Raw genomic sequence first — 16,987 nt, 5'->3', positions numbered from 1 at the left:
CGCTACAAAGTATTAACTTAAGGGGGCTGAATAATTTTGCACGCCCAATTTTTCAGTTTTTTATTTGTTAAAGTTTGAAATATCCAATAAATTTCGTTCCACTTCATGATTGTGTCCCACTTGTTGTTGATTCTTCACAAAAAATTACAGTTTTATATCTTTATGTTTGAAGTCTGAAATGTGGCAAAAGGTCACAAAGTTCAAGGGGGCCGAATACTTTCGCAAGGCACTGTGTGTGTGTGTGTGTGTGTATGTATGTATGTATGTATGTATGTATGTATGTATGTATGTATGTATGTATATGTGTATATATATATTTATATAATGTTTGGCGTTTCTGAGTATTTTTCTAGAAAAAAAACACAGATTTTTACATATGAGAGAAGTGTCAGAATTGGCCCGGTAGCCAAGTACTTGAGCCTTTCATGCCTAAGCTTTTTTTCTGACACTTGTTTATGAGGTAAAATCAGCATTTTTTGCTAGAAAATCACTTAGAACTCCCAAATATTATATATATATATATATATATATATATATATATAATATATATTTTTTTTTTTTTTAGCAGAGGCCCTAGAGAATAAAATGGCGATCTTTGCAATATTTTGTCACACGGTATTTGCGCAGCGGTCCTACAACTGTAATTTTTTTTTTTTTGTTTGGAATAATACACTTTCATGAATTTAAAAAAAAGAAACAAGACCGTAAATTTACCCCAATTTTTTTGTACAATGTGAAAGATGATGTTAGGCCGAGTAAATGTCATGCTTTAAAATGATGGAATGGCGACAAACTACGGTACTCTAGGCGAGGAGAGCCAATAAATGGCTCTTCCTCATTTACATGTGACTGGCTTTGATTGGACACAGCCGACCACATGGGTAAAGAGGCACGTCATTGGCTCTTTACCAAGATCAGGGTGGCGCCGTGTCCTAGGAACACGGCGGCCGTTTTGAGATGCCGTCCTATGACATCCTCCGAGAACGAGGGCCGCACTGCTCCGCCGTCATTTGATGGTGGGTGGGCGGCAAGTGGTTACGTTTTCCATAACCGGAAGTGATGTCATGACGTCGCTTCTGGGTTTCTACATTGGAGACCCGATCAGACCTGAATCCGGCTTTGTTCGGGTCTCCGGCCAGTTCGCGGATGTGCCGGCTGTTCGCTCGAGACCCTGGCGAGCCAAGGAAGGCAGTGGGAGAGGCGCCCCTTGTAATAGCAACTGAGCGGCTGATTAGCAGCATCGGTTGTTATTACAAGAAAGTCGACCGTTGGCACTAAACAACGGTACTGGAGTGATGCCTCTAGCTGCATATCATCCCCCTACAACCCCTTAAAGCCAAGGCTGCATATTTGCCTTCCGTCGGCGGGAAGGGGTTCATTTTGTCATTTAACTAGTTCCGGACCGCCCGCCGCCAATTTACTGCGGCAGGCAGCCCCTGCTGCGCGAATCAACGTAGATCTACATCGGTCGTGCGCCTGCAGCTAGGAGGCGAGTGCGAGCCGCCGCCGATGTGCTCCCGCCCCCACTTGGCAGTGGGGACTCCAATGCATGGGGCAGGCGGCTCTGATTGCCGCCTGAAAGCCGCGATCGCTCCCCGCTGAGAGAGAAGAACGGTCTGCTGTTGTAAACACAGCTGATCGTTCTTCTCTTTGGAATGATCACAGAGCGCCTGTGATCCTTCTATATAGGAACACATGTCTCTATGATCATTTCACAAGCCACGCCCCATACAGTTAGAATCACTCCCCTAGGTACACATTTAACCCCTTGATCACCCACTGTGTTAACTCGTTCCCTGCCAGTGTCATTAGTACAGTGACAGTGCATATTTTTAGCACTGATTACTGTAGTAATGTCACTGGTCCCCCCCAAAAAGTGTCAAAAATGTAAGATAGGGGTCCGATCTGTCCGCCGCAATGTCGCAGTCCTGCTAAAAATCGCAGATTGCCGCCATTACTAGCAAAAAAAAAAAAACAATTAAAAATGACATAAATCTTTCCCGTAGTTAGTAGACGCGATAACTTATAGCTTATTGCGAATTATTTTTTTTTTTTTTTTACCAAAAATATGTAGCAGAAAACAAATTGGCCTAAAATGTTAAATATTTTTTACATTTTTTTTGGGGGGGGGGGGGGGAATGTCATATAGCAGAATGTGAAAAATATATATTTTTTTTTTTTTTTCAGAATTGTCGCTCTTTTTTTGTTTATTGCGCAAAAAATAAAAAATCGCACAGGTGAACAAATACCACCAAAAGAAATCTCTTATTTGTGGGGAAAAAAAAGTGCATCAAATTTATTTAGGTACATCGTCGCATGACCGCGCAATTGCTCTTAAAGCGGAGTTCCACCCAAAAGTGGAACTTCCGCGTTAGGTAGTTCTAACCCCCTGACATGCCACATTTGGCATGTAATTTTTTTTTGGGGGGGGGGGGCGGGTACCTAGTTTTGACAGGTACCCGCTCCCACTTCCACTCGGAGCGCCGTGGCGCCCTGAGCGGAAGTTCTCCTTTCCCCCCTCCCTCCCTGCAATCTTCTGGGACATGTCAGAGGTCCCAGAAGATTGCCTGCCAATCACGACGCGTAGCGCAACTCGCGCATGCGCAGTGCGTACCTGGCTGTGAAGCCGAAAACTGTCACAGCCGGGTGCTCACACCAGTGATGCCAGCGCCGCAGAGCAGAGAGGAAGAAGAGCGAGGCTTCGTGAGGCTGCATCGCTGGACCGTTGGACAGGTGAGTGTGTTTAGGCTGGAACTCCGCTTTAAAGTAACGCAGTGCTGAATCGCAAAAAATGGCCTGGTCATTAAAGGGGGGAAATCTTCCGGTCCAGAAGTGGTTAATGGGCAGTAATCTATCATACCTGTTGGCTTTGTAAGAAGTGATACATTGTCTTCTTTTTTTTTTTTCTTCCTTTTTCTAGATTGAAATAGAAGACGGGTCGGAGTTGACGTCCGAGTTCCTCTACGACGAAGTCCACCCCAAACAACACGCCTTCAAACAGGCCTTCGCCAAACCCAAGGGACCCGCGGGGAAGCGCGGCCAAAAGCGCCTTATCAAAGGCCCAGGGGAAAACGGAGAGGACAGTTAAAAAGGAGGCCGAAATCCCACCCTGACCAGGGCTTCCGTTGATTGGCAGGATGGGGCCTGCGCCGCGTGCGGGGATCCTCTGTTGGGTTATTTGTTTTTTTTGCTTCCTCTGCGATATGGCAGGTTGGGTCGGTGTGGTTGGGCCCCAGGAAACCTCTACCCCTCCCCCATCTTCCTCCTTTTTTTTTTTTTTTCTTTTTTTTTCTGCTCGTGGCTTGCTCCAATTGGGTAAATCTTCTTCTTTTTTTTTTTTTCCTTCTTTTTTAAAACTTTCTGCTTTTTTGTCTACGCCAGAATGATGTGGCAGCTGGTGAAAATCTTCCCGCGCATGCTCATTTCACGGAGATGCTTCGACGTGCCTCTTCCTTGTGTCAATGTACAAATCCTAGAGGTCTAATATTAGAATATATATAAATTATATATATATATAATGTTACTGATCCTCTGGCCAATCTGGATTCTCGATGGAGTTCTGAGTTGCCACTTTTCACATCGCGCCGCCATTGCCCGCCTTTCCCGTCTGTTACCGTTTTATTTTATTGGAGTTGCACAATCGATATCTAGTGTTACATTTTGTGAAATTGCTTCCAAGACTTGAACAGAAAACCTTGAATCCTTTGGGGGGAATTTTAAGGGCGCTCTATTATCATGTTACATTTCAGAACAAAGGACAATACATTTTTTTTTTTTCCTGCCGTATTTTGGCCGTGCGCGACGCATGACACGTACAGTGGGCGGACGCGGTTGTTGTCCCCGGTTCTCTTTTGGTCATACGCTTACTGCCAGATATTTTGAGGCTGCTGATGTCATCCGGGACAGTTTCCGATTCTCTCCTGGGGGTGGTCTACATTCCAGACAATAGCAGTAGTTGACGATCGGAATCTATCTTTGAAAAGAATCAAATGATCTCATCCATAGCCCTGTATTTTCTATAGAAAGAAAGAAAAAAACTAAATAAATAAACTTGTTTTTTAAATACTTTGACTTGATATGGCTTCATTGTGAAATGAAAAGCTTTAAAGTGAACTTAAAATGTATACAAAGTCTAACTCTGTGTTTCTTAACCAGGGTGTTGTTTGGGTTCCCCCTGGGTGTTGCGAGCATGAAACCCAGTTTGCCCCGGGTCAGTGCCATGAGTGGCCCTGGGTCAGAGCCATGAGTTGCCATGGTGTAGATGGTATTTGCCCCAGATCAGTGCCATGAGTTGCCATGGTGGGGATGGACTTTGCCCTGGATCAGCGCCATGAGTTGCCATGGTGGAGACGGGCTTTGCCCCGGATCAGTTGCACTAGATACCATGGTGGAGACGGGCTTTGCCCCGGATCAGTTGCATTAGATGCCATAGTGGAGACGGGCTTTGCCCTGGATCAGTGGAATGAGATGCCATGGTGGAGACGGGCTTTGACCTGGATCGGTGGCATGAGATGCCATGGTGGAGACGGGCTTTGCCCCAGTTTAGTAGCATGAGATGCCATGGTGGAAACAGGCTTTGCCCCAGATCAGTGTCATGAGTTGCCATGGTGCCGATAGGGCTTTGCCCCGGATCAGCATCATGATTAGCCTTGTGTAACGCTCCTGCGTTTTACGTATGATGTGGATTTTCAGCTGCAGAAATATTCCACTTCAGTAGTCATGTAGAGAAACGCTGAGACACCATTCCCAACTCTCAATGACTCATCATGTGTGGATGATCTCAATTCAGCAAGTAAATACACACACTCAATAAGATGTTTCCTAGAGTGACTTATGTATATAGTAACACAGTGATGATAGGCTGAAGAGACAGGTTGGGTAGAGATGGTAGATGACAGACACTTGAAAGGAAATGTTCTTGAAAGTAAGATAGTAGCAGATGGGATGCAGAGAGGTTTAGCAATCATGTATGGTAGCAGATGACAGAGTAGCAGGTGGACATACAAGAGAGATCAACCCAGTGCAAGAACAGGTGGTAGTAGGCTCAAGAGCTAGCAATCTTAGATAATGCAGATGTAGTAATAGTCCTTAGTATGCAGAGCTAGATAGTGTAAGCTTTAGTATAAAGGTTATAGAGGTTTCCCCTGTGGGGTACTTATCACTAATAGCAATGTAGCAGAGGAGAGGTTCGGCAAGAGCGGATGATCCGGTAGCGGGATACAGGGATCAGCGCAGCGTGGTTCCGACAGCAAGGTATGCTTGCAAGCATGTGAGCTTCAAGACAGGTTAGCCATCCAGTCCGGCGCTCAGTGATGACAGCATCAGTCTTAAAGGTGTATGCGCACCTTACCAAAGGAGAATGGTGGGGCGCATACACTTATGAAAGAGTAATTAGGGTACCCAAAGGTACCAGAACATTACACCTTGGTGGGGGATGGGCTTTGCCCTGGAGCAGTGCCATGAATTGCCATGGTGGGGATGGGCTTTGCCCTGGATTAGTGCCATGAGTTGCCATGGTGCGGACAGGCTTTGCCGCTGATCATTGTCATAAATTACCATGGTTCGGACAGGCTTTGTCCCGGCTCAGCATCATGAGTTGCCATGGTGGGGATGGGCTTTGCCCCGGATCATTGTCATGGGTTGCCATGGTGCAGGCAGGCTTTGCCCTGGATCAGTGGCATGAGATGCCATGGTGGAGATGGACTTTGCCCCGGATCAGTGGCATGAGATGCCATGGAGGAGATGGGATTTGCCCCGGATCAGTGGCATGAGATGCCATGGAGGAGATGGGATTTGCCCCGGATCAGTGGCGTGAGTTTCCATGTTGGAGACGGGCTTTGCTCTGGATCAGTGGCATGAGATGCCATGGTGCGGGCAGACTTTGCCCTGCATCAGTTTCATGAGTTTCCAAAGGAGCCAAAAGGTAGAGCTAAATACAAAGAGGGGACTGTATAATTGGGGGGCTCTGATGGGATGACCGCGTAATTGGGGGGGCTCTTTAATGGGGGGGGGGAGCTGTGTGAATGGGGGCTCTGTGGTGGAGGGACCCTGATGTGATGGTGGGAAATCATGTATAGGGGGTATGTGATGGGGGTGGGTGGGGGAGGTTGGCATAAAGGGAGAACTCTAATATGATGGGGGAACGAGCCCCTCTGTGATAGCTTTGGGCAGGTGACAGGTACTCTTTATGGAGACATTAGGGGTCAGTCATCACAGGGGAGATGAAGGAACAAATGTTCCTGTGGGGAGGCATCCTGACCACTTACTGCTTTCCTAGAATGGGTGAACCTGGTGGGGGGGGGGGGGGCTTCAGGTGGCTGTAAAACTTTACCAACAATGCTGGATGAAATAAAAAAAACACCACCTGGATCATGGCTGCAGCTGCACCTATGATCCTGGTATAATCGCTTGCTGGCGATTGTTTTAATACGTACGTCAATCAGCAAGTGGTTAAACTTACACGATCGGTTTATATAAAGCTGTAGGCAAAATTTAGAAGGAAAAGGGACGTTGTGTATGCCCCTGAGAACCACTCTCAAACACCAATGTATAAAAATACTCAATTTGATTATATCCTATAGTAAAAACCGCAAGGAAAACATCTTTGAAGATGTTGAAAGAAAAAAACCTTCCAACAGTTACAGGGCTATAAATTCACAGTTGGTCTACGCGTTTCACAGGAGCCCTCGCTTCCTCAGGACAATATATGTTACATAAATTGTTCTGTATACATGGCTCCATAAATGGAAGAAATGAGCGGTCTCCGTAACTGCGCCTGCCGGCCCATGGGGTATGCCCGCATTATATGGGGGAATGACATAAGACTGATATTCTATAGGTATTACATATATCAATGTTGTATATTTACAGGCCACTTAAATGATGAGATATAGGAGTCAAAAAGTATGGATCCAATGACATTTTTAACACCCCCCGGGCATTCGTTTGTGTGCAGAGAGAGGTTCCTCTAATCAGCCATACATCCGCTCAGGTATATACACCCACCGGCCACTCATGCAGTTGCTGCAGATTTATCGGCTGCACATCCATGATGCGAATCTCCCGTTCCACCACTTTCCAAAGGTGCTCTATTGGATGAGATGTGGTGAGTGTGGAGGTCATTGGAGGACAGTGACCTCATTGTCATGGTAAAGAAACCAGTGGTGAGATGATTGGAGCTTTGTGACATGGTGCATTATCCTGCTGGGAGGAGCCATCAGAAGATGGGGACACTGTAGTCATAAAGGGATGGACATGGTCAGCAACAATACTCAGGTAGGCCGTGAAGTGTAAACCATGCTCAATTGTCCCGGAAGAGACGTGCAGGGTTGGTTGGCTTGTCTTTGGTGGCTTTGTCTATTGAAACTGCACAGTGTGTATGAATTTCTGGTACCAGCTCTGGAACACACATAAACACCAGCACCCAGTTGGCTGGGAATACAGGTTATAGTGAGTATGAGGATCCCATGCTTGGCAAGAAGTCAACAAAAAACGGGTTTAAACTAATATCTTGTGTAGGAGTGTTCCTCGGTAGGAAATCTGCCCTGGTTGTATGTCAGAGAGTTCTTCGCTATTGTTACATTCTTCCCAAGAATGAGCTCTTTTGCAAAATGTTTTAGGAAATCTGCTTACTCTGGATGAACGTTAATCCACCACAGAGATCCAATTTATTTGGTAGGCTGAGCCAGATTATTGCGAACAGCTACTAAGAAGATAAAAAGTCGATTGATGATAATCCCCAAGGAGAGACACAAGATGGGCTCTGGTTGTAGAGGAGCAGCCTCCTTGTTATCTAACAGGAACCAATAATATTAGTTAGGGTTCAATGTATTTTATTTTTTTGAAGTTCGTATATTTTTAAACATACCTGTGCATGATCTTTGTTATACACATAAACACTTCATCCATGAGAAGGATTTCCAGAGAGCAACTGGCTTAGCTAAAGTGACAGCACAGCTTGCTTTGAGGCTCCATTTCTCTGACTAAAACCTGATACTGAGTGATCTGGGCATGACTGAGACAAGCGATGTGACACCCTAGGACAGTGATGGTGAACCTTGGCACCCCAGATGTTTTGGAACTACATTTCCCATGATGCTCAACTACACTGCAGAGTGCATGAGCATCATGGGACATGAAGTTCCAAAACATCTGGGGTACCAAGGTTCGCCATCAACCGTCATTTACAGACCAGGTACTATAGGTGGCATGTGTAGGTGCAGTGTTTTGGACTTCCATCCAACTATCTACCCAAGTTACATACTCGTTAAATGTTATATGTGTTTTAAAAAAAAAACAGCATCGGTGTTATGGAGTTTGCACGACCTGCTGCCGAGAACAACAGCCAATAACATACAGAATTGGTGTTGGACCAATACATGTCCTCAGACAGGTGGAGCAACAATAGACATCTAGGCATGGGTGCAAATTAGGAGGCGTGGTCAGACCGCCGAGGGTTGGAGGCAGGTAGAAAACAGAAGCTTATTCCAAAGTACAAGCCAGGAGAGCATTTCCAAATATAGTAGACGGGCAAAACCAGACTGAATCTTTTGAATCGGATGGAAGTTACAGTATCCTTTGTAGGTTGGTAATGAGGATCAAGTGTCAACTGCAGTGCACGCTAATGACCACCTGATGGCAGAGCAGCCATGAGAGATTTTTGGGCCCCTTACCCAGCTTTAGGCCTGGGCCCCCCAGGGCCTGACCACCAACATTCCCCAAGGCCAGCCACTGGCTGTCCCACCGAATCCGCCCACTGGCCATCCCAGTGAGTCCTTCAGTGCACCCATTTTTATATTAACATTCTTACAACTTAATATAAGAAAATCCAATCCAGCAAAGAGACATCCCCATATATCCAGCAAAAAGACAGCCCAATCCAGCAAAGAGACAGCCCAATTTACCAAAGAGATAGCCCAATCCAACAAAGACATCCCCATATATTCAGTGAAGAGACATCCCAATCCAGTAAAGAGACATCCCAATCCAGTAAAGAGACAGCCCAATCCAACAAAGAGACAGTCACAAGCAGCCCAATCCAACAAAGAGATAGCCACAGCACTGGCCCACATCCAGCAACATTGTCAATCAATTTACCAATGTGATGTCTAACAACTTGTCTCCAGACGAGTCCACAGTGAGCACTGATCAGTCCTTCAGGCTACTCAAGTGCAGCTCTTCCACGCGGCTGAGCTGCGACTAGCATGGCTCCCAAACCAGCACCTGGTCTGCAGGGAGAGGCAGAGTGCAGATGATCTCACCTTCCCCCTGCAGTCAGAACTAAGTGATCTGCATTGACTCACCCCTCGGCCGTCCTGCTTTAGCAATTGCTAGTTACTACAGCAGCAACAACTCGGTCTCATTGGTTGGGGTCCAAGCGGCCGGGCCTCTCGGGATGCATGGGCCCCCTTCATGTGTATGGGCTGTTCTCCCCTCCGATGGCGGTCCTGCCAGATGGTGAAGGCTGAGGACTGTTTTTTACAATCAGTAGCTGAAATGTTCACTGATACAATAAACATTGCAGCGATTCTTTATTTGGCCAATTTCAGATGGGGGACAGATCAATTCCGCTTGTCGGTTTTTTAGGCAGACCTGATAGGACCATCCATTGTCCTCTATGGCGCGGTGGGTGTCAACGGACAACCTTCCTGCTAAAAACAGACAGATGGGGGATCCGTTCCCCATCTGTCTGGCGGATCGGATCAGTTGACAGTTGGATATAGACGGGCAGGTGGCCAGTGTGAAAGGTGCCTTAGATACATAGCAGGGTACAGCAATAACACACTAACGCGTTTTGACTGAAGCCTTACTCATAGCATTATGAGTAAGGCTTCGGCTGAAACGCGTTAGTGTGTTATTGCTGTATCCTGCCATGTAGCTAATAAAGAATTAATGAAATGAAATGGATGCTAACCAATAGCTGGCTTTATTTTATTGGTGGATTATTGCTACAGCTTTAAGGCACCTGGACCAGAGCACTGGTCTATTTGTCCTTAGTATGTCAACCCCATAGAATTAATGAGCATATATTAAAAACCATAAAACGAATGGTTAGGGGCTGTCATGTGAAGGAATAGCAATGGGTTACAAAATATACTTTGTGAATCTTTTGTTGGAGTCATTGCAGTATGTCCTGATAAAGCTATCTCCAAAACTTTGGTCACAGTATGTTGGGAATACAGTAATGAAGATGGGGTGGAAAGGATGGAAGAACATTGGGTGGGGAAGAAACCAATGAAGCCAATGAGTAAGGAGCTGTCTCGTCTCCTGAGAAGTTAGACACTTTAGCAATAGTTACAAACTATACGTTTTGAATCTCTTCATGAAGCCATTACAGTGCAGAATGGTAAAACTGTCTCCAAAATTTGCATTGATCCCAGTATGTGGAGAATACAGTAATGAAAATGGGGTGGAAAAGATAGAAGAACTTTGGGTGGAGAAGAAACCAATAAAGCCAATGAGTAAGGGGCTGTCTTGTCTCCTGAGAAGGAAGGCACATTAGCAATTGTTACAAAATATACTTAATGAATCTCTTGTTGGAGCCTTTCTGATGCATAGCGATAAAACTGTCTCCAAAATTTGTGTTGGCCCCAGTTTTTTGGGAATTCAGTAATGAAGATGGGGTGGAAAGGATGGAAGAACTTTGGGTGTGGAAGAAGCCAATAAAACCAATGAGTAAGGAGCTGTCTCGTCTCCTGAGAAGGAAGACACACTAGCAATAGTTACAAACGATACGTTGTGAATTTCTTCATGGAGCCATTGCGTTGCATAACAATAATACTGTCTCCAAAATTTGCGTTGGTCCGAGTATGTTGACAATACAGTAATGAAAATGGGGTGGAAAGGAAGGAAGAACTTTGGGTGGAGAAGGAACCAATAAAGCCAATGAGTAAGGGGCTGTCTCATCTCCTGAGAAGGAAGACACATTAGCAATAGTTACAAACTATACATTGTGAATCTCTTCTAGGATCCATTACGGTGCATAATGATAAAACTGTCTCCAAAATTTGCGTTGGTCCCAGTATGTTGAGAATACAGTAATGAAAATGGGGTGGAAGAACTTTGGGTGGAGAAGGAAGCAATGAAGCCAATGAGTAAGGAGCTGTCTCGTCTCCTGAGAAGGAAGACGTATTAGCAATAGTTAGAACTGTACATTGTGAAGCTCTTCTTGGTGCCATTACGGCACATAATGATAAAACTGTCTCCATTGTTTTACGTTGGCCCCAGTATATTGAGAATACAGTAATAAAACGGGATGGAAGAACTTTGGGTGGAGAAGGAACCAATAAAGTCAATGAGTAATGCCCCGTACACATGTGCAGATTATCTGCAGACTTTTGTCTGCAGACTTACCTTTTCTATGTAGTGCAGGGGCCTGCCGGATTGCATACAAATTGAAAGTGTTTAGGTTTGACCTCATATTATATGGTTTTGGTAAGTCTGCAGACAAAAGTCTGCAGATAATCTGCACGTGTGTATGGGGCATAAGGGGCTGTCTCATCTCCTGAGAAGGAAGACCTATTGGCAATTGTTACAAAATATACTCAGTGAATCTCTTGTTGAAGCCTTTCTGATGCATAGCGATAAAACTGTCTCCAAAATTTGTGTTGGCCCCTGTTTGTTGGGAATACAGTAATGAAGATGGGGTGGAAAGGATGGAAGAACTTTGGGTGTGGAAGAAACCAATGAAGCCAATGAGTAAGGAGCTGTCTCGTTTCCTGAGAAGGAAGACACATTAGCAATAGTTACAATCCATACGTTGTGAATCTCTTCATGGAGCCATTACGGTGCACAATGATAAAACTGTCTCCGGAATTTGCGTTGGTCCCAGTATGTTGAGAATACAGTAATGAAAATGGGGTGGAAGAACTTTGGGTGGAGAAGGAGCCAATAAAGATAATGAGTAAGGCGCTGTCTCATCTCCTGAGAAGGAAGACATATTAGCAATAGTTAGAACTATATATTGCGAAGCTCTTCTTGCAGCCATTACGGCGCATAACGATAAAACTGTCTCAAATGTTTACGTTCGTCCCAGTATGTTGAGAATACAGTAATAAAATGGGGTGGAAAGGATGGAAGAACTTTGGGTGGAGAAGGAATCAATAAAGCCAATGAGTAAGGGGCTGTCTCCTCTCCTGAGAAGGAAGACACTTTACCAATTGTTACAAAATATACTCAGTGAATCTCTTGTTGGAGCCTTTCTGATGCATAGCGATAAAACCGTCTCCAAAATTTGTGTTGGCCCCAGTTTTTTGGGAATACAGTAATGAAGATGGGGTGGAAAGGATGGAAGAACTTTGGGTGGGGAAGAAACCAATGAAGCCAATGAGTAAGGAGCTGTCTCGTCTTCTGAGAAGGAAGACATATTAGCAATAGTTAGAACTATAAGTTGTGAAGCTCTTCTTGGAGCCATTACGGCGCATAACGATAAAACTGTCTCCAATGTTTACGTTGGTCCCAGTATGTTGAGAATACAGTAATAAAATGGGGTGGAAAGGATGGAAAAACTTTGGGTGGGGAAGAAGCCAACAAAGCCAATGAGTAAGGAGCTGTCTCGTCTCCTGAGAAGGAAGACACATTAGCAATAGTTACAAACCATACGTTGTAAATCTCTTTATGGAGCCATTATTGTGCATAATGATAATACTGTCTCCAAAATTTGCGTTGGTCCCAGTATGTTGAGAATACAGTAATAAAATGGGGTGGAAAGGATGGAAGAACTTTGGGTGGAGAAGGAATCAATAAAGCCAATGAGTAAGGGGCTGTCTCATCTCCTGAGAAGGAAGACACTTTACCAATTGTTACAAAATATACTCAGTGAATCTCTTGTTGGAGCCTTTCTGATGCGTAGCGATAAAACTGTCTCAAAAATTTGTGTTGGCCCCAGTTTTTTGGGAATACAGTAATGAAGATGGGGTGGAAAGGATGGAAGAACTTTCGGTGGGGAAGAAACCAATGAAGCCAATGAGTAAGGAGCTGTCTCGTCTCCTGAGAAGGAAGACACATTAGCAATAGTTACAAACTATACGTTGTAAATCTCTTTATGGAGCCATTACGGTGCATAATGATAAAACTGTCTCCAATATTTGCATTGGTCCCAATATGTTGAGAATACAGTAATGAAGATGGGTTGCAAAGGATTGGAAGAACTTTGGGTGGGGAAGAAACCAATGAAGATAATGAGTAAGGAGCGGTCTGGTCTCCTGAGAAGGAAGACACATTAGCAATTGTTACAAACTATACGTTGTGAATCTCTTTTTGCAGCCATTATGATGCATAACGATAAAACTGTCTCCAAAATTTGCGGTGGTCCCAGTATGTTGAGAATACAGTAATGAAGATGGGGTGGAAGAACTTTGGATGAGGAAGGAACCAAGAAATTTTGAAATGGAAAAACACATGAGGATCTCAAAGAGGAATTAATCTATTTATGATGATGTGATTGTCTCTGGTATTCTCTTCATAGCGGGAAACATGCTTTAAGTATGCAAACTCTTTGCCGGGAAGGTAATCTCACTCACGTCTAAGGAATCTCAAAAAAGCAGTTGTGCCATGATCTGGCAGGATTAAATGTTAAGCTAGAAAACACCTTAGGACGTAGAAATTTTCTTTTGCATCAATCCCAACCTTTAAAACCAAATTCCCTGGCAGCAGATAGGCAAATGTGGAGACCTTTTCAGCAGTTCTCGGTAACTGGCCGGCCAAGGGCGGAGGCGTGGGATCTGTGTACAGATAAATGGGATTGTTCGCTTCTATAAAAACATCCATTGTAATTATTTCAAATGAGCGCGGATGTGCCAAGAACCGTTAGTAACATGAAACTTTCTTTTGTGGAGCCCTCGGCTTACAAACTTAATTAAATCCTATTTGTGCCAGGAAGTTCTACCACGCTTCACTGCAAGTTTTTGTGTTGTGAACCACCTGTATAATAGGTGAAAGAGATCGACCAGATAACATTTTAACCCTTTATGGCCTTTACGAGCAGCCACACTGACCAATAAAAAGGATTTAAAAAAGAAAACAAAATTGTGAAGTTTTAAGTCTGTGGTTGATCAGGTGGGGTTTTACGATGGAAATAACCCAAAACGAATATAACTAATTAAAAATGTAGACTACATTCTGTATAAAATGGAATTATGCAACTTAGAAAAAAAAAATGTTTAACGTCAAAGATCTGAATTTAACTGATTAAAATATTTGATCTTCCAAACAATTGTAAAAATTGTGAAAATATTTTTAGAAGAAAATTGACAAAACTTTCTTTTGGAACTTTTTTATTTATTTATTTTTTGTGTGGTTTCGGAACTTTTGCTTCAAATCACATATAAGACTTTAGCACAAATAATTGAAACTTATTTTTTAATTACACAACAACAAAGGCTGTATATGGTATATAAATAATCATATAGAATATGAGTAAAAAAAAATATAGAGTATGAAAAATTGAACCATTAACAAAAAAAAAAAAAAAAACTAAATGCAGATTATTACGCTATGCTCAAAAAGTAACAAAAACTCATTGGGTGTTCTTTTGGCTTTATTTATATTCAAATGAAGAAAAAAAATCTAAAACAAAGCAAAACAGCGGTTTGATTAGGCGGTGATGGAAGCTGTTACTTATTCATACAGTATATACAAGGGCTATCATAGTAAAGCTTTATCTATTAACTAAATCACGGCCCTGGAGGGAGGAAAAAAAGTAGCGGGTACAGCAATGACTAGAAATGGACAATGTTTTAAATTACAGGAGTGTAGAAAATGATAGTTGTGTATTTTTTCCATAACATTATTTTAGGAAATAGATCTGCAGCACCACAGCTAAAACCTCCATCCCTGAAATTGTGAAAAGAAAATAAGGGGGCCAGTGGGACTTTGAATGAGGTGAGCATATTCGCTGTTAATAAGACAATTGAAAGATTGGTGCCAAATAGGATTTATTTTATAAATGGCTCCATGACGAATAAAAAGTCAGGCAGCAATTGATCAAAAAAAAAATCAGGTATTTTCTCAAAGCTCCTGAAGAGTGGATGCAAATTCCATGAAACGCGTAGAGCTAAAAAATGACAGATCACGACATGAATTCATGGAATGTTGATGAGACCGTATCTCTGATGCGTGTTGATGTGGACTTTTTCCTTATTTTGATTTGAAGTATTCATGTAATGTGTATTATTTGTATATATGGTTCCTAATATGGTATATATTCATTTTTTGATGTTCCATACATATGGGTATGTCAATCGATTTTCTCCATGGTATCCATGTTCGTGCTGTTTTAAATCCTATTTTATTGATTGATATGTTTTTTGATCAATTGCTGCCTGACTTTTTATTCGTCATGGAGCCATTTATAAAATAAATCCTATTTGGCACCAATCTTTCAATTGTCTTTTCCATAACATTGTTTCCAGAGAGACTGCAATGTTACTGAAGAAGGAGCTGTGTTACCAATAAGACTGCCATATTATTATTATAGAGGGGGTCGTATTACCAGAGATACTGCCATGGTACTATATAAGAAGCCATATTATCAGAGAGACTGCTACATTGCTATAGAATGAGTCATATTACCAGAGAAACTACCATAATACTATTGAAGGTGCCGCATTGCCAAAGAGACTGCTATGTAAGGTGTCATGTTACCAGAGAGACTGCCATATTACTATAGAAGGAGTCCTGTTACCAGAGAGACTGCAATATTACCAAAGAGACTGCCATGTTTCTATAGAAAGAGTCATGTTACCAGAGAGACTGCCATGTAACTATAGAAGGAGCCATGTTACCAGAGAGACTGCCATATTACTATAGAAGGAGCCATGTTACTATAGAAGGAGTCCTTTTACCAGAGAGACTGCAATATTACCAAGAGACTGCCATGTTTCTATAGAAAGAGTTGTTACCAGAGAGACTGCCATATTACTATAGAAGGAGCCATGTTACTATAGAAGGAGTCTTTTTTACCAGAGAGACTGCCATATTACTATAGGAGTCCTGTTACCAGAGAGACTGCAATATTACCAAAGAGACTGCCATGTTTCTATAGAAAGAGTCATGTTACCAGAGAGACTGCCATGTTACTATAGAAGGAGCCATATTACTATAGAAGGAGTCCTTTTACCAGAGAGACTGCAATATTACCAAGAGACTGCCATGTTTCTTTAGGAGGAGTCATATTACTATAGGAGTCCTGTTACCAGAGAGACTGCCATGTTACTGTAGAAACTACCATATTACTATAGGAGTCCTGTTACCAGAGAGACTGCCATATTACTATAGAAGGAGTCCTGTTACCAGAGAGACTGCAATATTACCAAAGAGACTGCCATGTTTCTATAGAAAGAGTCATGTTACCAGAGAGACTGCCATGTTACTATAGAAGGAGTCCTTTTACCAGAGAGACTGCAATATTACCAAGAGACTGCCATGTTTCTTTAGAAGGAGTCATATTACTATAGGAGTCCTGTTACCAGAGAGACTGCCATGTAACTATAGAAGGAGCCATGTTACCAGAGAGACTGCCATATTACTATAGAAGGAGCCATGTTACTATAGAAGGAGTCCTTTTACCAGAGAGACTGCAATATTACCAAGAGACTGCCATGTTTCTATAGAAAGAGTTGTTACCAGAGAGACTGCCATATTACTATAGAAGGAGCCATGTTACTATAGAAGGAGTCTTTTTTACCAGAGAGACTGCCATATTACTATAGGAGTCCTGTTACCAGAGAGACTGCAATATTACCAAAGAGACTGCCATGTTTCTATAGAAAGAGTCATGTTACCAGAGAGACTGCCATGTTACTATAGAAGGAGCCATATTACTATAGAAGGAGTCCTTTTACCAGAGAGACTGCAATATTACCAAGAGACTGCCATGTTTCTTTAGGAGGAGTCATATTACTATAGGAGTCCTGTTACCAGAGAGACTGCCATGTTACTGTAGAAACTACCATATTACTATAGGAGTCCTGTTACCAGAGAGACTGCA

At 43.0% G+C, this 16,987-nt stretch overlaps 1 protein-coding gene across 1 annotated transcript in view; it reads left to right on the top strand.

The window, feature by feature from the left end:
* TWF2 (twinfilin actin binding protein 2) overlaps positions 1 to 4,063 on the top strand; it is a 42,308-nt gene extending 38,245 nt beyond the window's left edge. The window contains exon 9 of the mRNA XM_082266641.1: positions 2,921 to 4,063. Coding sequence (XP_082122767.1) covers positions 2,921 to 3,088 — 168 coding nt within the window. The 3' untranslated portion in view covers positions 3,089 to 4,063. The remainder of the gene's footprint in view (positions 1 to 2,920) is intronic.
* Positions 4,064 to 16,987: the final 12,924 nt, after the last annotated feature.

Source organism: Pelophylax lessonae, assembly GCF_965119305.1.
Source record: "Pelophylax lessonae genome assembly, chromosome: 8".
Lineage (NCBI taxonomy): Eukaryota > Metazoa > Chordata > Amphibia > Anura > Ranidae > Pelophylax > Pelophylax lessonae.
Note: the sequence above shows the minus strand (reverse complement) of the source record. Positions and strands in the feature narration are given on the sequence as shown.